Source organism: Vicia villosa, linkage group LG5, assembly GCF_029867415.1.
Source record: "Vicia villosa cultivar HV-30 ecotype Madison, WI linkage group LG5, Vvil1.0, whole genome shotgun sequence".
NCBI lineage: Eukaryota > Viridiplantae > Streptophyta > Magnoliopsida > Fabales > Fabaceae > Vicia > Vicia villosa.
In genome coordinates, this window is record NC_081184.1 from 8,341,836 (window position 1) to 8,364,685 (window position 22,850).

The 22,850-nt window shown below is 40.7% G+C and overlaps 1 protein-coding gene and 1 long non-coding RNA gene across 3 annotated transcripts; one reads left to right on the forward strand and one right to left on the reverse strand.

Moving 5' to 3' along the window:
• Positions 1-6,258: 6,258 nt before the first annotated feature.
• Positions 6,259-9,530, reverse strand: LOC131601273 (uncharacterized). Of its 2 annotated transcripts, none has more exons than XR_009283606.1 (5): positions 9,117-9,530; positions 8,593-8,638; positions 8,356-8,470; positions 7,115-7,268; positions 6,259-7,025 (listed from the first exon to the last, which is right to left on the reverse strand). It is a non-coding gene; the product is annotated as an uncharacterized LOC131601273 (long non-coding RNA). The 2 variants fall into 2 exon arrangements; XR_009283607.1 differs by having other exon boundaries at positions 6,262-7,025; positions 7,115-7,265.
• Positions 7,254-13,770, forward strand: LOC131601272 (uncharacterized). Its single transcript, XM_058873052.1, has 2 exons — positions 7,254-9,158; positions 11,783-13,770. Exon 2 carries the CDS (start codon positions 11,812-11,814, stop codon positions 13,618-13,620), a length of 1,809 nt encoding a protein of 602 aa, XP_058729035.1. The 5' UTR covers positions 7,254-9,158; positions 11,783-11,811; the 3' UTR covers positions 13,621-13,770.
• The last annotated feature ends 9,080 nt before the right edge of the window (positions 13,771-22,850 follow it).

Here is a 22,850-nt window from a genome sequence, read left to right on the forward strand (position 1 = left end):
AGTCCTCTAACCAATGTCTTTGGTCTCATATCAAAATGATTTTCCATGCTCCTTGTGTGTCCTTTTGAAAAAAGTGACTTTTTGTTGACTTTGAAAATGACTTGTAATGTCTTGGTTCATATTTTTCAAATGGTGAATCTAATGACCATGGGACCAATTGCATTTGAAAGATAATTGAATTTCCTTCAAAATGAGCTTTGGTTTGAATTTTTTTGATGAAGGATGAGAGAGTTATGACCAGCCAAAGTTTTGTTGATTTTTTATCTTTCCTTGATGAATTATGATCAACCAATGATCAAATGATGAATCTTTTGACAAAATATGGATGTTGACAAAAAAAATCATTTTTGACTGTCTGTTGACTTTTTGGTCAAACGGGTCGTCTGTTGACTGTTTGAGCTGCTGACTGTGCGTCTGAGTGAATTGAAGTTTGAAAATTTGTATGGTGGTACTTTGAGATATATGGAGGTCCATGAAATCCATTTGAGGTCTCAAAAACTTGTTCTCCTGAAAAAAAACAAGAAAACCCTAGTTAGGGACTGTTTGTGTAGGAGACAGTTAAGCGTACCTGATTTTTGTGCAGTGCTGAGTCTCTGCTAACCATGTGACATTTAGAAGACTTCTAGAACAAAAATCTTGGAATTTTGAAATGCAAAAGTTTGATTTGATTGATGGTACAAAACACGGAGAATTGCACTGTCAGCGGGTTTGACTGTCAACTGACTGTTCAGGTATTAATATAGCAGTTAAGGTGAAAATTCAACAGTTAAAGTTAATTTTCTTTTTTTTTTGTTTTTTGTTATGTTAATGGTGAAAATTTATTTACATGACTTGTTAAAAAAACACAGACGTAATAAATAAATAATATATACTGTATGCGAGCAAAATTACCGATAATAACCCTGAAAAACATTTAATGCACAGAAAAATAAATATTTAACTGGCAGAAAACACACAAAATATTATCTTAATGATTAAACAACAGTACGACAGATAGTATGACATTTAATACTGACAGTACAAATATTACATACTATAATGAACAGTACGACGAGTGAACGATACGTTATTAAAAAATAAAAGATACGACAAACTTTAAGAATGATAATTAATAACCCATGCTACAAATAATAACATATAGATGATTGGGAATGTAAACAACCCAAGTCCACATTTTTCAGGACTATGCAGACAGAAGAAGGACATGATTACCACCACGACGGTGATGACCATAAGAAAACATGTTTCCATCCGCTTCGCCATTTTTGCCGGGGAAGAAGAGAGAATGAATATGAAGTAGAAATTTGAGATATGAGTTAGAATTTGATGTGAGATTTTATGGAAAAAATGAGAGGTATTTATAGAATGAAAATAAGGATAGAGACGTTGGGGAATGAAGTGATTCCGTACAAAAAAGGAAAATTTGAGTGGAAGTAGGATTTGAAAGAAAGTGTATGGTAGGGTTTGAAAAAAGAGATGTATAGAATAAAGTTAGGATTTGATTTTGAAAGAAAGATAAAGAAAGAGATTTTGAAAATAATAGAATATAGTACAAAAATTAGTGGGAAACAAAAGTTAATAATAATTTACTTGTTACCAGTACAGTCTGAGTCCCCGGACTCTGCGCCTGCAAAAGATTTAGTTCTGTACCAATTGCGTCAGTACTATTTATCTGTAAATAAATTTCAAATAAATAGCGTGTGTGAAGTAATGAACAGTACTTGGCGTTTGTGTAAGAATAAATTCAACAGCGAGCCAAAATACCCTATAAGAAAAATTCTAAAAACCGAGTATTCATAAAATCAGGATATTGGTGAATAAAAATCCAAGATTATATGAAACTCTTAATTTTTAGATAGAAGTCTTCTTGAAAAAAATGCGGGAAATTTTTGGGGTATAACAGGAGGATTCAAAGGAGGTTGAGAGAGAAATAGAAGATAATGTGCTAGTAGATTGTGAGGAGGATGTTGAAGTCATCAACGAGACTCCTTGTTGAGTTGGGTTCTTTTTATTCATTAGCATTTTTAATGTGTGCAAACTTAAAGATAATGTGCTGGAATTGTAGAGGGGCAGCAAGCAAAGCCTTCTATAGATATTGTAAATGATACTTGGATATGCATAATCCTAGTGTGTTAGTGATTTTGGAAACTAGATGTGACCCTATGAAGATCAAGAAGGTGTTGATAAAGCTTGGATTTGATTCAATGGAGTATTCTGAGAATACAGGATTTGCTGGTGGTATAGTAATAGCTTGGAAGAATAATAATGTTAGTGTTCAGGTTCTGAAGAAGAATAATCAATATTTTCATACCAAAATTTGTATGGATCGTATTGAGGATTGGTGGTTCACAACTGTTTATGCCACTCCAAACGATATTAGTAGAAAACTGCTATGGGAGGAGCTAAAATTCATATCAAATAGCATGACTGGTGGTTGGATGGTTGCTGGTGACTATAATGATATTGTTGCGGTCCAAGAGAAGAAAGGTGGATTACCAGCTTCCAATCTTCGGTGCCAGAGGATGAGAGATAGGATGGATAACTGCAACCTGAATAACATGGAAGCTCGTGGGCCTAAATATACGTGGAGGGGTCCAATATTCCATGGGGGGTCAGAGAATCTATGAAAAACTAGATAGAGCCTTGTGTAATGATGATTGGAGGATGCAATTCCCTGATGCCTCTATTCAGGTTTTGGCTTGTGTTGAGTTCTCAGATCATCAACATATCCTCATTAACCTTGCAGAGGAACCTCGTATGTGTAATAAACGTCCATTTAAATTTGAAAGTGCATGGCTCATGAATGACTCTTATCAAAGTATGCTGCAAGAGGCCTGTCAGAGTGATTAATCCCTCATTAATAATCTCAAGAATGTGGTCCAGGGCATTGACAAATGGAAATTTGAATCCTTTGACCAAGTGAAAAGAATGAAAAGAAAAGTTATGAGACATCTTGAGGGAGTTCAAGTTAAGCTCCAAATTAAATATAATTATGGTGGCATGAGAAACCTTGAAAGACATCTTCAAAAGGAGTTGAGTGAGATTTTGAAGAAAGAGGAAGTAATGTGGTTCCAACTCTCTAGAGTAATGTGGTTATCGGATGGTGACGGAAACACGAAATATTACCATATGAAAACTCTAACAAGATGAAGAAAGAATAAAATAGTTATGCTCAAAGATGATAATGGCAATTGGATTCAAGATTTCGATGAGTTAAAATTACATGTTACCATGTTTTATAAGAAGTTATTTTCTTGCCCTAATACATGGTGTAGTTGGAGTCAAACGCAAATATCTTTTCCCAAGCTATCTGATGTAAATATTAAGGCACTGGCAGAATAAGTTAAAGATATGGAAGTGAAGCATGCTCTATTCTCTATGAAGCCTTGGAAAGCTCCTGGCCCGAATGGCTTTCCTCCAGATTTTTATCAAAAATCCTGGATTACTATAGGCTCTGATTTGATTCAATTTGTTAAAGATGTGTGGAAGAACCCTAGTGTTATGTCGAAGTTCAACAAAACAGATATTTGCCTTATTCCTAAAGTGGATCAGCCTAGTTTAGTCACTCAATTTCGCCCTATTTCCCTGTGCAACTCGATCTATAAAGTCATTAGTAAGGTGGTGGTTGCTAGACTTAAGCCTCTCATGCCTTACCTTGTATCTCCTCTTCAAACCGGATTTGTGCCTGGCAGGTCTATACACGAAAATATTATTATAGCCAAGGAAATCATGCATTCCATGAGAAAGAATAAGGGTAGAAAAGTTTTTTTTGCTATTAAAATTGATCTTTCAAAAGCTTATGACAAGTTGAATTGGGAGTTCATTTGGAGAATTCTTGAGGATATTGAGATGCCTAAGGATATGGTCAACGTTATAATGCACGGCGTCACTAGTGTAGAAACTAACATAAATTGGAACGGGAATAAGAATGATTTCTTTCGACCACAAAGAGGAATCAAACAAGGAGATCCTATCTCTCCTTATCTTTTTGTTCTTTGTATGGATAAGTTGGCCCATTTAATTGAGTATGCTATACAAATGAAGAAGTGGAAACCGTTTCATATGGGAAAGAATGGCACCTATATATCCCATCTTATGTTTGCTGATGACCTTTTAATCTTTGGGGAAGCCAACGAATCTCAGCTAGACTGTGTGAGAAGTACCCTTGATCAATTTTGTAGGATGTTTGGCCAGAAAATAAGTTCTGAAAAATCCAATATTCTTTTCTCTAATAATGTGTCGCGTAGCATGAGGAGTAAGTTGGTGCAGCTTTCGGGATTTCGTGAAACGCAGAATTTTGGTAAATACCTTGGTATCCCTCTTAAAGGTACAACTAACAAGAAACAAGATTTCCAGTATGTTGTGGACCAGGTGGCTAATAAACTCACAGGTTGGAAAGCGAGAAACCTTTCCTTCTCCGGCAGAGTGACTTTAGCTAAAAGCGTCATTGAAGCCATTCCTGTCTACCCTATGATGACTAATTCTATACCTAATGCTTGTATTAAAGATATTCAGAAATTGCAACGAGGATTCATTTGGGGAGACTCTGAAGATAAACGAAAGTATCATGCAGTGAGTTGGGATAGCGTTACCAAAGTCAAAGCTGTGGGGGGGTCTTGGATTGAGAGATCTTAACTTAATGAATAAAGCTTGCATTATGAAGCTTGGTTGTAATATTTTGAATGGTGATGGTGTAATACGGTGAACTGACTTTATTTGAAATATGCGGATAGCAAGAGTCGCCACCGACTTTTATTTTATCCAATTGGAAAGGCAAAAAGAACAGGAAAGACCTTTGAAAGATTTTGAGTTCGGGGGGGTAGGTTATACAAAGGGAAGGTGTAAGGCACCCTTTGCATCCATGGTTATCCATGGGCTCTTAATTGCTTATCTCACTTTGTTTGTTTGTTTGAAATGTTTGAGAGAGTGTCGTGTGTGAATAGTAAAAAGATTTCGTTAAGGACTTTAGCTTGTAAATAAGCGTAGCCTTTTTTTGGAATCATTTTGAAATAGGAGGTGTGAAAAGCATTTGATTTTTGATTTGATTATGAGCAAGCAATTAAGAAATACCTACCCTAAATTTGTCTTTCGTGTTCTTTAAGTCTTTCGGGCGAAAGGGTCTATCCATACCATGAGAGGGTAGGAAGCCTTTCAATTGGATGTGCGAGTCATCGAAGGGTCATCGAGTGATCGTTTGCCATGAGACTGTCCCTACCATAAAGAGGGAAGGTAGTCTAAGGGAAGGATATAATAGTCATTTAGGCAACAGTAAAGATACCTTAGCATTCGAAGGAACTATCACCATTTAATCGAGGGACGAGATCATATTTATCGTAGGCAACTCGAAAGGGACTATGATCTTTTATCGGAGGGACATGGTGATTTTGAATCGAAGGCAGCAAGCTAAGGTACCCCTATATTCGGAGGGACTTGACTATTTGCTCGAAATCGAAGGCAATAGGCAACGAGAGGCGTTACCCTAGAGGTGGGTATGTGTAGCAATCACGTGACTTAGATTCGAGTATTTATCTTGAATTGGTGAGTTACGTTCAATTGACTAGTCTTGTCACTCCCTAATTTACTAACCACGCAGTTATATTTACAGAAAATAAATTGGGGAAAATATACATCCTACGCTATTACAAAGCTTCGGGATTGGGGGATACATAATAAAACCGGGGGATGCGGAAAGCAGAAATTAAATCCTAATTACTATTACATCCAAAAATTTGCAACCTATACAACTTCTAGAATTTAAATAACGAAATTAAATAAATAAATAGATAAAAATGAAGACAACATCGAATAAAGGCAAAATTTATATGGCGGAAATTAGATAATTAAATAAATGTCATAAGTAATAAAAGCGAAAATAAAAGCAGAAATTAAAAGCCAAAAATATTAAACATAAGGCATTCGACAATCACATAATAAGGGATGAGAAGAGAAATTGCGCATTTTAGAAATTCAAGGTGAAATTCAAGGTTTGAAGGCAAATGAAGGCAAATGAGGTGTTCATGGTGATAAATCTTAAATCTTAAAGGTTATCTGTCATACCCCAAATTTGTCCTACCCCTTAATTTTTATCTGGCTTACGCTTCGCATTCATGTACATACCTCCATTAGGTCATATAACACATCAGGCATCATTGACTAATAAATTTGGCATGAGATCGAGGATCCTTAGAGGTTACTAAATTCTGCAAGCTTGATTTGATTGGTTCTCCTTTTGAACGAGGTCCACAAGGTTAGGGTTTATTTCCCTTTGCTTGAGTTATTATTGGTATTATCAGATGATTTTCGTGCAATGGGTTCTCCCTTTAATACGTGGTAATTAACAAGCTTTCATGGATTAAGATTTCATTCAAGGACTTGGACTTTAAGGACTAAGATCATAGTGAGTTGATTAACACCGGATCATTCGTGAAGGTGAGCTTTTGATGAGCTCTTTTTAGAATGGAGGGAGATTTGGAGTTTTTAGTATCATTCCAGGCACTGAGAATCCTTAAAGCAAAGGGTTGAATTCTTTTCAATGACAATAATCACACAAGGATATAAAGTACGGAATGAATTAAAGAAGTCATGCAAAAATTGAAAGCGGAATGCAAAGTCGAAAAAAGAAGATTCAAACTTCATTTGAAAATGTTTTGTCCATTATTACATCCACCAACAGTTCATCCTCGTTCAAACGTCAAGTTCAACATCATTCAATTTGGCCTCAAATTAGGCTTATCATTCGGAATCCATTACAAAAAGCCCACATTCAAGTTCCGTTTTACAGAATACCATATACCTACACTCAAGTCCCATACATAATACACTACCCATTTCAAAATCCTTCACATTTACACAAGATTCAATTCTAAGTTATTTCCGTCATTACATTCCATCAAAAAAAGAAGTACAAAAGAAAGGCTCGTGCTAAACTATGCTCCTCTTCGCGCCTCAGTATATTCCAAGATCCCTGCAACCGCTTCGTGGTCCTTGCCTCTTAATTCATTCCAATCCTGCATTCAAACTACACACTAGATAAAAGAAACCAGTCCAGTCAGCATACATTCATAACCAATTGTCAAACCATAACCAACAACAGAAAAATAGCTACATAACTAACCAATTTCCCAACAGTTAACATATAACTACCATTCAAACATGCTGCATTCCACAAATCCAACACCCTAATAGCCTTCTAACCGCACCATGCTATGCCATAACTTCCAGCCAAATCAGTCCCCGCACATATCTACAATCAGCCCTGTATAAACCTGCTGCACAAAAATGAAAACAGTTCAGGAACAACCTCACACAAAACCTGCAACAAAATTGGACCCAAAACAACATCAAATTCTCATCCAGTGCACAATCTAATTCAGTTCAAGAACCAAAGCTGCCCGACACCTAGAGAATTAATTCTACATCAGCATACCATGTTCGGAATAATAAAAACCATTGCCTACACCTTACACATTGCAGCCCCATTCTAATCAACCCTGCACATCACTAAAATTAAGAGCAAACCAGATTTCCGTCAAGAACCTATCAGAAAAAACTTATACAAAATCCAAATCTGCACATATAGTCAGCTCCATACCATAACTAATTTCCTAACTATCAATTAACAAAAACCAAAACAGTTTCTTAACCACCTACCATCACCCTATACTTTCAAAACCATACTAAACCACCCATCAAAATACTTCATAATTCCAATCAGTTTTCACCTACACCCCATCCTAACTTCTAACAAAAATATAATTTCAGTTCAGCCCCATTCAACTACTAATAAACCATCCAAAAATTCTACAATCAGCACCACACAGTCCATAACATGCCAAAAAACAGTTTTGTTAATCACATAAATTAACCCCTAATCATATATTAACCCTGCAGCAAATCCAAACTGGTAGCATACCATAGAGAAATCATAAACAAAAACTCAGTTTTGATTAACCTTGAACCTAGCCATTCACAGAACCATCAAATCTTAACAGTTTTCAAAACTAACCTCACTTTTAAACTCTCAACAAAAATTCAAATAACCTGCCACCAGTTTCTCTTTACATCTCTACTTCTAACCAACCTTTATAGCCAGAGAACAAAATTTTCATAAAGGTCAGCAACTCACGCTTTCCAATCCAAACCAGGTCAAATAAACAGAATTCAGTTCTCCTATAACCTCTCCTTACCAGAATTTCACAAGCCAATTTTTTTAACCACCTTTTAACAGGCAATCCAAATAGATACACTACACCCACACTATTTCACAATTCGACTCAGAATTCACCATGTTCATAAAACATTCAGACTTGTTGCGTCTAAAACCTTTAGCATAACATCAACAAAAACTCCACTTACCGGCATTTTACTAACGGTTTAGCATTGAAGATTCAACGTAGTTACACCATACAAACTCTTTAAACTCAGACCATGATCTCATATCCGTGAGTTGCTGCCACAAAAAAAATCAGCCCTGCATATGAACAAAAACCAAAGAAGACCGGTTCAGACTAACAGAACTCCAAAGGAAATCGACAATTAAGAAGGGATTGAGAGCAAACAGCAGCATAACAGAAGTTACGATAAATCCCTAACCTCATAAAAACCAAACAACATCACTATGCTGACAGATCCATCAAACCTGCGACCAAAACAAGAGAAATTCATATTAGTCCCACATTCAAAGAATCAAAAATGTGCTGTAAACTGAGTCCCACATTCAAGAAATTGAAAAAACACTTTGCAAGCTGTAATTCTGAGTCCCACATCTAAGGATTCCTAATGATCACCCAATGATTGCCCTATAAATAGTCAGCTCCACCCATTCAGAAGGGGACCTAAGCACTATCAGCTTTCATCATTGTCTCGCTTGTAGACTTTGAAGAAAGAAGTGAAAAGCCTCAGTTCAAACACTCTCACCACCTCCCTCACACTCACCATACGCACATTTCAGAGCTGTTGAAGTTCATCACTAGGACTTCAACAAAGCTTGTGCTAAACCACTCTCTCTCTCACCCGCAACACACGGCAAGAACGACGCTCACACAGAAATTCAGCAGAAAGGAAGAAGACGAAGAAGAGACATTCGAGTAAAGAGAAACGAAGCAAGAAAGCATTACCTCACCTCCGGTATTCTCTTCAATCTTCTTTCGGCGCATCAGGTAAACACGAACTCCTCCCTGATTCCATGTTGATGCATTCGCGTTCGTTGATAGATGCTAAACATTTCCCCATGATAGTGCCCTTCGATTCACCGCCATTACCGCCTGATTGAGTTTTTAGCGTAACCTAGGGTTCTCTGAATGTGTAAATTGGGATGATTGGATGTAGGTTTGAGAGAGCAGAGTCTAGGTTTGTGGTTAAGCAAGGATTGTCGGTAGTATGCGACTATCGTGGCGGCATGAGCATCGCCGCCGCCGTGAGCGAGAAAAGTAAAACAAGATTGAGAAGGTCTGAGAATCGGAACAGTCACTAACTTGAGTTTATCCAAACCAAAGCGCACCGTTCTTCGTTTTTTAATTTTAATTTTGCTTTATTTTCTAATAAATGAATAAAGTCTAAAAAACTGAAACAGATTGGTTAAGGAGTGTCTCGTTGGGCCGTGTACTTCAGGCCCTACCCCAAATTCTGGAACCGTACCCCCGTTTACTAACATACCTCACACCTAGTGGATTGGGCCAAACGCCCTTGCTATTTCCACCCCCCTGTTTTAAGCCTTGTTTTGCTCTAACCTGTCTTTAGTTCATTTAGAAAATTGTTGTTGCACCCCCCTGCTGTGTAGATTAAATTTTCATTTTAATTTTTGTGTTGCTTTTATTTTTAGCTCATAATTCCAATTTTAAATCATATAAAAATACTCATAAAAAATATTAGTCTTTTGGCTTATTGTTTTAGTCTCTCTTTTTGCTTGATTTGGAACTCATCATTCTTTCATAAAAACCATAAAAATAAGTAGATTTTAGGTTGATTTTGGCATTTAAATTTCTTCATAAAAACTCATAAAAATAATAGTTTTGTTAATTCACTTTTATGCTACATTTTGACTTGTTCCTTTTCATGCTATTTTCAATATTCTACTTAGCGCTTTATTTTCCATGTTCCTTTTAAATCCTAACCTTAGGTAGAAACCATGATAACATTAGGTAGAAATTCCCATTCATATTAGGCTAGTTCTCTTAGGCTAGTTCTCTTAGGCTAGTTTCTTTTTCTTTTCAACTTTAAAACATCTAAAAATACTTGAATAAACTCCCATAAAAAACACCAAGAAAACTCATAAAAAATGACTAATAAATACTTTGACTAATAAAAAGGGAATGGAAGCTTGTAACTTCTCTTGCTTAAGGGATGTTCGAGTGCTTGGGGCTCCCTTGCTTAAGGGTTCCATTCAGGCATAAGTTCCCAACCTCTAAAAAACACAAACCAAAGAGTAACTCGAATTTCCCTTGCTTAAGGGATTTCCTCGAAACACTCAAACTCTCTCTCTCTCTTCTCTCGCTTTCTTAAGGGCACCGTTATTTCCGCTCCATTGCATCCTAGGCTGTCCCCTTGTGCAAGAGCGCGAACGTTAACGCCGCCCAACTAAAAAACACAAAAACAAACAGAAACTAAAGAGCCGAGCTACGGTAACTCTGATTCCTGAAAAGGATACGTAGGCAGCGGGGTAGGGCCCGTGCGAGTACAATTCTTTATTTTCCCTACATTTTGCATTCATTTCGCATTTAGACATAGACATAGTTATACACCCTTTAGATAGAAACAGACATAGGTGGATACCATCGAGTACGATGGGCGCGTGGGGTGCTAATACCTTCCCCTCGCGTAACCGACTCCCGTACCTTGATTCTCTGGTCGCAAGACCCTGTTCCTTCCTTTGCTAGGTTTTCTGATATTCCTTTCCCTTATGGGATAAATATATTAGTGGCGACTCTGTTCATTTTTCGCGAGCGTGCGACAGCTGGCGACTCTGCTGGGGATACCTAAGCAAGTCGATCCTAGCCTTTGTTTGTTTTATTTTATTGGGTGTTTATTTGTTTTATGTCTATATCTTATATACATGTTTGCATGCTTATTCTTTGCTTGCATATCATATTTATTTCTGTTTGCACATCATGCATATGGATTATATTCTGTGCTCCTTGGGGTCTTCTGTTCTGTTTTGCAGGTTGGGGGGTTTGTATGAGGTAAAAGGCCCACTACCCAGGCCAAGTGACACATAGGATTAGCGTGGATGCTCATGTTGACTACCGTAGCGCTTGCTATGGATGAGTTCAATATGGGGTACAGCTGGGCGAGGTTCTTTCATGGAACACTGTGTCTGGCACGCTTGTTGCCTCAAACACTTTGTACCCCATGGGAACTGTAGACCCTGGTGACCATTAGGGACCACCTGTCCGTGTCTAGAATTCATACCCGTGAGTTTGGGGAGGGACAGGATACTAGCCTTCATCACACCCGGATTTTCACATTGCAATATGAAGCCGAAACTTTGAACTTGTCATACCCAGTGTTACTCAGATATTCAGAATTGCGAGAGGCACTCAGTCTCTCACCACATTGCACCATGACACATCATGTTACTGCATCCACCTCACTTCATTTGAGGAGAATCCTAAAGTCCACTTCAAAAAATAAGAAGAAAAGAAAAAGAAAATGAAAAGAAAAAGAGAATATTTTACTTCACAAAAAGAAAAGAAAAGAAAATATGCAATTACGAATGGACTTTAGGATTCTCCCGATGAAATGCATTCCGCCATATCATTTAACATGCATGTTTATTTATTTTCAGGAACATTTGGCTTTGTCTCCGACCAACTCATGGCTCCTCCATTGAAGACTGGTAGTCGCAACATCTCCTACACATTTCTAAATCCGAATCTGGATTCTCTCGAGTGTCTGGTTAAGAAGATCACGCCGGATGAAACAACCAGGTTCCGTGAAAAGTATGGGTATATTCTGAGTCTTCTCAAGATGCCCTTCACCAAATACGAGCAAGAAGGAGTTCATACCTTGCTTCAGTTCTACAACCCTTCTCTCCGTTGCTTCACGTTCCCTGACTACCTTTTGGTTCCCACATTGGAAGAATATTCTCTTTTCCTTGGTGTTCCGATCAAGAAGGGAGAAGTTCCGTACTATAGCACCATGGAGGCTCCCACTTCTATTGAAATCTCCAAGGCTCTTTATTTGAGCAAGTCAGTTGTTGATGCAAATCTTTCCGAGAGAGGGAGATATCAGGGTTTTCATATGGAGTTCCTGGTCAAAAGAGGGTGTGATGCTGCTGAAGCGAAAGAATGGGACACTTTTAGGGCTATCCTGGCTCTAAGTATCTACGGTATCCTAATGTTCCCGAACGTGCCTGATTTTGTTGATATGAGTGCAATCCATTTGTTCATTCTACAGAATCCTGTTCCTACACTCTTGGGGGATGTTTATCATTCAGTTCATCAAAAGAACCGTCAAAAGAAGGGTTTGGTCAGATGTTTTGCTCCTTTGCTATACCGTTGGTTCAGATCACATTTGCCTGAACGTGGAGCTTTCGTCGATAGTAGGCACACCTCTAAATGGGCTGAAAGGATTATGGGACTTAGAGCCAAAGACATTGTATGGTATAACAGATCTTTGGAAGACAAGGAGGTTATCATGAGTTGTGGAAAGTTCAATAATGTGCCCCTCATGGGTGTTAGAGGTGGGATCAATTATAATCCCGTCTTGGCTAGGAGAACTTATGGGTATGCTTTCGTCAATCCTCCTGAGCAATCTGAGATAGCTGAGAACATTTTCTATCATGTGGTCACCGACAATGGGCAGATGGCAGAAGCTGTACAAGCCTGGAAGAACATTTGTTGGAGAGACAAGAAGCATTTTGGTCAAAGGGACTGTGCGACTTATGAAGACTATACTAAGTGGGTCGAAACTGTGGCTAATACCCAAGGAATGCCTTTCCATATCAAGGATCCTTTATACCCTCCTGTTGGCGCACAACCCAACATTGTCTCCATGCCTCGTTATAATCAGACTGTTGAGCAGAATCGGAAATTGACTGAACAAATGGAGACGATGCAAGTTAAGATGAATACCGATAGGCAAGAGAAGCTTTCTGCCCTTCATAAGTTGAAAATGAGAGAAATAGAGCTTGAAGAGTTGTATGCCAAAGGAAGCACTTCTCAGAAGAGGCCGAGAGTGGTTGTCGATCCCAAGTCCACTAAAATTCAAGAGAGGAAGATCAAAGAGCATTATGAGGACCAGTTGGCGGAATTGACAAAAAGGCTCCAAATCCAGACTGATATAGCCAAATCAGAGAAAGTCCGTCGAAAGAAAGCAGACAAGCTCCTTCTGGAACGTCAGGCAAGGATTGAGGGGTGTTATGAAGAGATTCGCAAGTTGAAGGGTCGAGTGGAGGAAAAGGGCCAAAGTGATACTCAAGCTCAAGAGGAAGCCAGAGGTTGGGAATTGAGAAGCCGTTACTTGGAGACCATGCATTTTAGAAAGGACCTATTGATTCAAGAAGTTGTTAAAAGACCAACCCATGATGAGACCAAAAAGCTGTTTGAAGAAATGAAGGCTTGGAGCTATAAGAACATTGGAGATAGCCCACTTCGTCATTTGGACATGGGGGATCCTGCTTAGTATTGGTTTTTGTTATAGAATCACCACCAGTCTTGTTGGATGGGGTTCTTATTTCCATTTTCTGTATTGTTGGCTCATGAGAGCAGAATATTTTGTACTTCAAACGTGGTTGTGGAATTAATGGATTATGGTTGTTTATCTTGGTTGCGCTTCGTTATTTCTCATTATCTTGTAGTGTTGGTTCGAGACAAAGCCAAAAATTCTTGAAAATAATATAACATGCACACATGCACCCATGCACTCATATCATACTGCATTTTCAGGTATTTTTATCAGATTCTAATTGGGGTCCCTTCCAACAACAGATTTCTTTTCCAACGACGAAGCTGACTTTCTTACATCCTTACCGCACCAGGAGCAACGAGAGAATCATGGATCAATTTGAACAGAGTCAAGCTGCCCTCCGTAGGGATATGGATGTTATGGGGGGAAAGAATGACCCAACTTATGGAGACTCTTCATGTCGTTGTCCAAGGGCAAGAAGAGCTCAGAAAGAGCGTTGCTGGGTTGATCAAAGACACTCCTACCAATTCTGCTGATGGAGGGGTGAAAACTAAGGAGATTCCTGCTGAGGGGATACCGAAGGTAGTGGATGACCACCACGAGGTTATTGACCTTGAACATGATCTTACTGCTGAGTTGACTGAGACTGCTAAGATGTACCAAGCTCTTGAAGAACGTCTTAAAGCTGTTGAAGTTGCTAAAACTTCGAGTTTCGACACCGCTGCTATGTGCTTGGTACCTGGGATTGTCATTCCCCCGAAGTTCAAGGTGCCAGATTTTGATAAGTACAAGGGAGTTACTTGTCCAGAGACTCACATTCGTTCCTACTGTCGTAAGATGGCCGCTCACGCTGAGAACGAACCTCTGCTTATGCATTTCTTCCAGGATAGTCTCACTGGAGCCCCGTTAGAGTGGTATATGAAGCTCGAGAGGTCTAATGTTAGTACTTGGGGAGAACTTGTTGATGCCTTCTTGAAACAATACCACTACAATACTGCTATGGCCCCCAGCCGTGCACAGCTGCAAAATATGTCACAGAAATCTGAAGAGTCCTTTAAAGAATACGCCCAGAGGTGGCGTGAACTTGCTGCTCGTGTCCAACCTCCTCTCCTGGACCGTGAGTTGATTGATCTGTTTATGGGAACTCTGAAGGGGCCGTATCTTCAGCACATGGTTAGTAATACTTCTCCTTCTTTTTCGGATGTGGTCATCATTGGTGAGAGGGTTGAGAACTGTGTCAAAGCTGGTACCATTCAAGGTGTTACTAATCCTAGCAACTCAAGTGGTAATGGTAAGAAGCCGTATTCTGGGTTTGTGAAGAAGAAGGAAGGTGAGACTAGCACTGCTTCTGTTGACCAAAGCCGAGCTCCTGCATATTCTGCTGTTCCACCTCCTTATTATCCGATGCCTTATGCTGTTCCTGGTCCATATGTCCCCCAGGCATATGCTGCCGCTCTCCCACAACCATGGATGGCACCCCAACAGCCTTTCGTACCACAACAACAGGCTGCTGCTCCTCAGAATCGTCAACAGAACCCTAGACCTCAAGGTCAAAGGGGCCCACAAAGAACAAGATTCCAAGATAGGCGTATTGATCCGGTTCCAATGTCATATGCCCAACTCCTCCCTCAGTTGCTTGCTGGCCAATTGGTACAACTCCGTGAACTTGGGCCTCCGCCTAGTCCTCTCCCTCCTGGTTATGATGTTAATGCTCGATGTGAATTTCATTCAGGGGCTCCAGGCCATACTATTGAAAAGTGTAGAGCATTCAAATTGAAGGTTCAGGATCTCCTTGACGACAAGCTTATCTCATTCGCCCCCACTGGTCCCAATGTGCAGAATAATCCTATGCCTCCTCATGCTGGTGCGACCAATGCTATTGAGTTATGTGATGATCAGATCCTAGTAAATGATGTTAATGAGGTAAGGATGCCGCTAGCAGTTGTCAGAGAATATCTTATGCAACAAAAGGTTTTGTGTGAGCTACATGACTACTGTTTGCAATGTTCTTCTAACCCTGAGGAATGCATTAGGTTGAAAGAAGAAATCCAGAAACTAATGGACGAAGGTGTTCTTAGAGTGGAAAGGGTCGTTCCTGTCGAAGATGTGGCTACTCTAGAGATACCTTACTATCCTGCTGAGGTGTCAAAGAATCAGAATACTCCTTTGGTCATTCGTGCTCCGAGTACTCCCTTGGTCATTCAGGCTCCGAGGACTCCGTTGGTTATTCAGGTTCCAAAAGTTCCTTCGACTCCTTCAACCTCGTCTCTTGTTCCTTCTCCTGTGAATGATTCTAAGGCTGTTCCTTGGAGTTATAATGCCGTGTATATTCGAGGGAAGAAGTTTGACTGTCCTCCAGTGGGCACTTCGAGTATCACAAATATTGCTGGCACTAGTGGCATAACCCGTAGTGGTCGAATCTTTGCTGCTCCTCCTCCGCCTCCTAAAGAAACCGATAAAGAGGCTAGTGCACAAGCAAAAGGAAAGCAAGTTGCTGTTGACCCTCCTGCAACACGTAATGCACAAGATGCCGAGCAACTCTTGAAGATCATTAAGAAGAGTGATTACAAAGTGATTGACCAACTTGATCAGACCCAAGCCAAGATCTCCATCTTGTCTCTCTTGGTGCATTCTGAAGCTCATCGTGATGCTCTGATGAAAGTTCTGGCTTCCGCTCACGTAACTCAAGATATTACCGTGCCTCAGTTTGAAGGGGTTGTGACCAACATTGCTGCTGGTAATTGTTTGGGTTTCTCCGATGATGAACTCCCACCTGAGGGTAGGGCACATAACAAAGCATTACATATCTCAGTCAAGTGTCTGGATGCTGTATTGTCTCGAGTTCTGATTGATACAGGTTCTTCTCTTAATGTGATGCCCAAGACTACTTTGTTTAAGCTGAGTATGGATGGGGTTATGATGAGACCGTGCACTATGAGTGTCAGAGCGTTTGATGGTTCCAGAAGGTCCGTAGAAGGGGAAATTGATCTGCCTGTCTTGATTGGTCCCCACATGTTCTATATTGCCTTCTACGTTATGGATATACGTCCTTCATACACTTGCCTCTTGGGTCGTCCTTGGATCCATGCTGCTGGGGCTGTGACATCTACCCTCCATCAGTGTTTGAAATTTGTTGTGAATGACAAGATTGTTGTGATCACTGATGAAGAGGATTTGATAGTCAATAATCTGGCGTCATATCGTTATGTTGAAGTGGAAGGAGAGATACAAGAGACACCTTTTCAGGCATTAGAGATTGTGTCGGTCGATAAACTCCCTGTGGTTGAGAATAAGAAGGAACTCGGAGCGCCCCTCTCGTCTCTGAATGATGCTAAGGCCTTCTTGGAAGCTGGTACTCCCCATAGTGCCTGGGGCAAGCTGATTGATGTTCATGAGAAGCGAGACAAGTATGGCCTTGGGTATCAACCATCTTCTTCTACTCAGCTCAGCATAATTCCTGGAAAGAAGGTGATTCCCCCCATTTCTCAAGTGTTCGTCAGTGCAAGCACCAGTTCTGGAAGTCAGGTTCTCGCCGTGGATGATGATGATGAAGAAGATCTCTCCAGATTCATTTGCCATGCTGCGCCTGGACAGGAGCTCAACAATTGGACTATCTTGGACGTCCCCAGAGTCACTTTTATGGAGATGTAATTTTCTTGTTTCGATAAGTCATATGCTTCGCCCTAAGCATTTTGACCGCTTGTATAAAGAAGGGCCCCCATGTTGTTTCAATTTGTTTAATATTGAATGAAAATCATATCTTCGCATGCAATTACTGTTCCATTTCTTTCATTTTTGTTTTTTTTACTTTAAAAACTTTTTCAAAAATGGCAAAGCTTTTCTTTTCCCTTTTCTTTTTATGTGTTGCATTCTAAGGCATAAATCACCCATCGTGCAGATCCGGCTCGAATTCCATCAAAAATGATAATGTTACAGTTCCACGTCTTAATATCCTTGAGAATCCAATTGACCAAGCTGATGAGGATAGTGGGGAAGATTGTGAAGTCCCTGAGGAATTGGCAAGACTCTTGAGACAAGAGGAGAAATCTATTCAGCCACATCAGGAAGCCATAGAAATCATCAACCTCGGTTCAGAAGAAGCAAAGAGAGAAGTCAAGATAGGGGCCGCTTTGCAAGATGATGTAAAGAGAAGGTTGATTGAGCTGCTCCGAGAGTATGTTGACATCTTCGCCTGGTCATACGAAGACATGCCTGGTTTAGACACAGATATAGTTATGCACAGGTTACCGCTCAAACCAGAATGTCCGCCTGTAAAGCAGAAACCACGAAGAACTCGACCTGATATGGCTTTAAAAATCAAGGAGGAAGTTGAAAAACAGTTGAAGGCAGGCTTCTTATCAGTATGTGAATATCCTCCTTGGATTGCAAACATAGTACCCGTTCCTAAGAAGGACGGAAAGGTACGCATGTGTGTTGACTACCGAGATTTGAATAGGGCAAGTCCGAAGGATGATTTCCCTCTGCCTCATATTGATGTGCTAGTCGACAACACTGCTCAGTATTCGGTGTTCTCCTTCATGGATGGTTTTTCTGGCTATAATCAAATAAAGATGGCTCCTGAAGATATGACCAAGACTACTTTTACAACTCCGTGGGGTACGTATTGTTATAAGGTGATGCCTTTTGGTCTTAAGAATGCTGGTGCAACATATCAACGAGCAATGGTGACTCTATTCCACGATATGATCCATAAAGAGATTGAGGTGTACGTCGATGATATGATTGCAAAATCCCAAACTGAGGAGGAACACTTGGTATATCTTGAGAAACTGTTTGCCCGTTTGCGTAAATTCAAGTTGAGGCTTAATCCAAACAAGTGCACTTTTGGAGTGCGATCTGGAAAATTACTTGGATTCATTGTGAGCCAACGAGGGATTGAGGTCGACCCTGATAAAGTAAGAGCAATACAGAATATGCCAGCACCGAAGAATGAAAAAGAAGTTCGAGGGTTCCTTGGGAGATTGAATTACATAGCCAGGTTCATCTCTCATCTCACTGACACCTGTGAACCCATCTTCAAACTGCTGCGCAAAAATCAGGATATCCGTTGGGATGATCATTGTCAGGAAGCCTTCGAAAAGATCAAGCAGTATCTCCAAGAGCCACCAGTTCTTATGCCTCCGGTTCCTGGGAGGCCGCTTCTTATGTACTTAACTGTGCTTGAAGGATCTATGGGGTGTGTGTTGGGCCAACATGACGAGTCTGGTCGAAAAGAGTGCGCCATTTATTACCTGAGCAAAAAGTTTACCGATTGTGAATCCCGCTACTCACTACTCGAGAAAACTTGCTGCGCTTTGGTATGGGCTGCTCGCCGACTGAGGCAGTATATGTTGACTCATACCACTCTATTGATCTCCAAAATGGACCCGATAAAGTACATCTTTGAAAAGCCGGCTCTTACAGGAAGACTAGCCCGATGGCAAATGCTTTTATCAGAATACGACATCCAGTATGTCACACAGAAGGCCATCAAAGGAAGTGTCCTTGCAGATCATCTTGCTCATCAGCCATTAGAAGAGTATCAGTCAATGAAGTTTGACTTTCCTGATGAAGATATCATGAAACTAGATGATAATGAAGGACCCGAACCAGGGGAGCGATGGACTCTCACGTTCGATGGTGCATCAAATGCTATGGGCCATGGTATTGGGGCGGTTTTGACTTCTCCTCATCAAACTCACATCCCTTTCACCGCTAGAATATGCTTTGATTGCACGAACAATGTCGCAGAATACGAAGCTTGCATAATGGGTCTCGAAGCAGCCATTGATATGAGAATCAAGATCCTTGAGGTTTATGGGGATTCTGCCTTGGTTATACATCAAGTGAGAGGTGATTGGGAGACACGACACCCCAATTTAGTTCCTTACAAGGACTATATCTTGGAGTTGTTGCCCGCTTTCGAGGAAATCACCTTCAATCACATCCCCCGAGAGGAAAATCAATTGGCAGATGCTTTGGCTACTTTGGCGGCTATGTTCAGAGTTAGCTCCCCTAAAGAAGTGCCAGACATAACGATCCTCCGTTACAAAGAGCCTGCCCATGCATTCCCTGCTCATTGTCTCACTACTGAAGATGTGTATGATGAAAAGCCATGGTATTACGACATCAAGAGGTATGTTGAGAAGCAAGAGTATCCCGAAGATGCTACGATTGGTGATAAGCGAACGCTTCGAAGGTTAGCATCCAAATTCTTCTTGTCTGGAGACGTCCTGTACAAAAGAAACTATGATTCAGTTTTGCTCAGATGCGTGGATAGACACGAAGCAGAATTGATCATGCGGGAAATTCATGAAGGATCTTTTGGAACTCATTCCAGTGGACATTCTATGGCCAAAAAGATCTTGCGAGCGGGATATTATTGGATGACGATTGAAAGTGATTGTTATGTGTACGTGAAGAAATGTCACAAATGTCAAGTGTATGCTGACAGAATTAATGTTCCTCCGACTCCTCTGAATGTCTTGACATCGCCTTGGCCCTTTGCTATGTGGGGCATAGACATGATCGGACGAATTGAGCCGCAAGCTTCGAATGGGCACAGATTTATTCTTGTTGCTATCGACTACTTCACCAAATGGGTTGAAGCTGCTTCTTACAAGAACGTAACCAAGCAAGTCGTTACTCGCTTCATCAAGAAAGAGATCATATGCCGATACGGGGTTCCAAACAAGATCATCACTGATAACGGGTCCAATCTTAATAACAAGATGATGGCGGAGTTATGTGAAGAGTTCAAGATTGAACATCACAATTCATCACCCTATCGGCCAAAGATGAATGGCGCAGTCGAAGCTGCTAACAAGAACATAAAGAAGATTGTCCAGAAGATGGTCAGAACGTATAAAGATTGGCATGAGATGTTGCCATTTGCTTTGCATGGCTATAGAACTTCGGTTCGTACTTCGACTGGGGCAACTCCCTTCTCTCTTGTCTACGGTATGGAGGCCGTACTACCTGTCGAAGTGGAGATTCCTTCGTTAAGAGTCTTGATGGACGCCAAACTCGATGAAACAGAATGGGTCCAAACGAGGCTTGACCATCTCAATCTGATCGAGGAGAAACGCTTATCCGCCATCTGCCATGGCCAGTTATACCAAAAGAAGATCAAGAAAGCGTATGACAAGAAAATTCGGCCTCGAGAATTCCACACAGGTGACCTAGTCGTAAGGAAGATCTTGCCAATTCACACTGATCCAAGGGGCAAATGGACTCCCAACTATGAGGGACCGTATATTGTGAAGAAAGCATTTTCAGGGGGTGCTTTAATCCTGACAAAGATGGATGGGGAAGACGTTCCGCTTCCAGTCAATTCAGACTCAGTCAAAAAATACTACGCATAAAAGACCCGCTAGGTCGACGTACCTAGGCAAAAATAAGGGCATCCCGGCAAACCAAAAGGGTTTGGGCAAAAATTAGGGATAAAACAAAAAAAAGAATAGCCCGCTAAGTTGAAAACCCGAAAGGGCGACTTAGGCAAAAAGGGGCATCCCGCTGGATTGAAAACCCGAAAGGGCGATCCAGGCAAAAGTTGGGGATCAAAAGCGAGAGGCTGCAGTCTGAATATCCTTCACAAAGACCACTATACGCCCTTGGCAGAGCGGACAGATCAATCTAACCACTACCCTTCTGAAGCAAAGCATTGAGAGGATCGAGGATATGGGAACTGTAGCAATATCAGTTTTAGTGGAAATCCGAGCATTTCTCTTTGCCATTTTGCTCTTTGCATTTGTATTTTCTTTTTCGCAACTACCTCATTTAGGAGTTGCTTCCTTGTACAGAAGCCTGTTCACAGGCATCCCACCAATAAAATGATCTTTTGATGCAGAAGCTTTCTTTCTTTCTTTCTTTTTCGCATGCGAGATGTGATTTAATTCGTTATTAAACATTGCATTGAGAACATGGGGGCAATCATCACAAAATCAAAACGAAACATGATGTTACATAAACATAAAAGTGCTCTAAGGGGCACCAATTGCATCCAAATGTCGTTTTCTGTGCAGGTTGCAGGTTCTAGCCGCCATCTTGGCTCATGATGTGTCACCAAGGTCATCATCATCCCACGTGAAAGATCCGGAGTATAATTCACCAGTACTGGTAAGCATGGGGCACCTGAAAAAGTCCATATCCCTCTTCCATATGACGGACGAAGAGCGGTCTCTCAAAACTCGTGATTCCCCAAGCAGCTTAGGATGTAAGGAAAGTCGAGCAAAATCGTTTCATCCCCAGCAGGGCTATATTCCAACCCTCAACGCAGTTACTAATAATCTTTGGTACTGTAGGGTTCCAATATCAATTCACGATGATGGTTCAAGATCACAAGGCAACGGACCCCAATGATCCTACTCTCCGGTTCCACCGAGGACCTTTGGTTGGCACTCTTCGCATATAGAATCCATTGCATATAGCATTTGCATCCCCAAAAGCGTAGCATATCCATCAAAATGGAACATTACGCCATAAAAAACTCAAGCATGCATACAAAGCATGAGCCAGATAATAGGAGCTAATGTTGAATCAGAACAATGACCCATCCCCTCAAAGTTGTTACCTGTACAAACTTTGCCTGATATCTGCTATCACACTACAAACACTTTTAAGCCACGGTGCCGATACGAGGTATCCTCAGTTTCTGATGAGCGTCTGACACAATGTCTTCTTTTGACCCCTGTTGTCGAGTCGATGTTGAGTCATAGATCGCCACGAGATCTTATTCCTTCCAAAGTGTAGAGGATCGCACGAGATCTTCTTTCGATGTTGAGTCATAGATCGCCACGAGATCTTATTCCTTCCAAAGTGTAGAGGATCGCACGAGATCTTCTTTCGATGTTGAGTCATAGATCGCCAGGAGATCTTATTCCTTCCAAAGTGTAGAGGATCGCACGAGATCTTCTTTCGATGTTGAGTCATAGATCGCCACGAGATCTTATTCCTTCCAGAGTGTAGAGGATCGCACGAGATCTTCTTTCGATGTTGAGTCATAGATCGCCACGAGATCTTATTCCTTCCAAAGTGTAGAGGATCGCACGAGATCTTCTTTCGATGTTGAGTCATAGATCGCCACGAGATCTTATTCCTTCCAAAGTGTAGAGGATCGCACGAGATCTTCTTTCGATGTTGAGTCATAGATCGCCACGAGATCTTATTCCTTCCAAAGTGTAGAGGATCGCACGAGATCTTCTTTCGATGTTGAGTCATAGATCGCC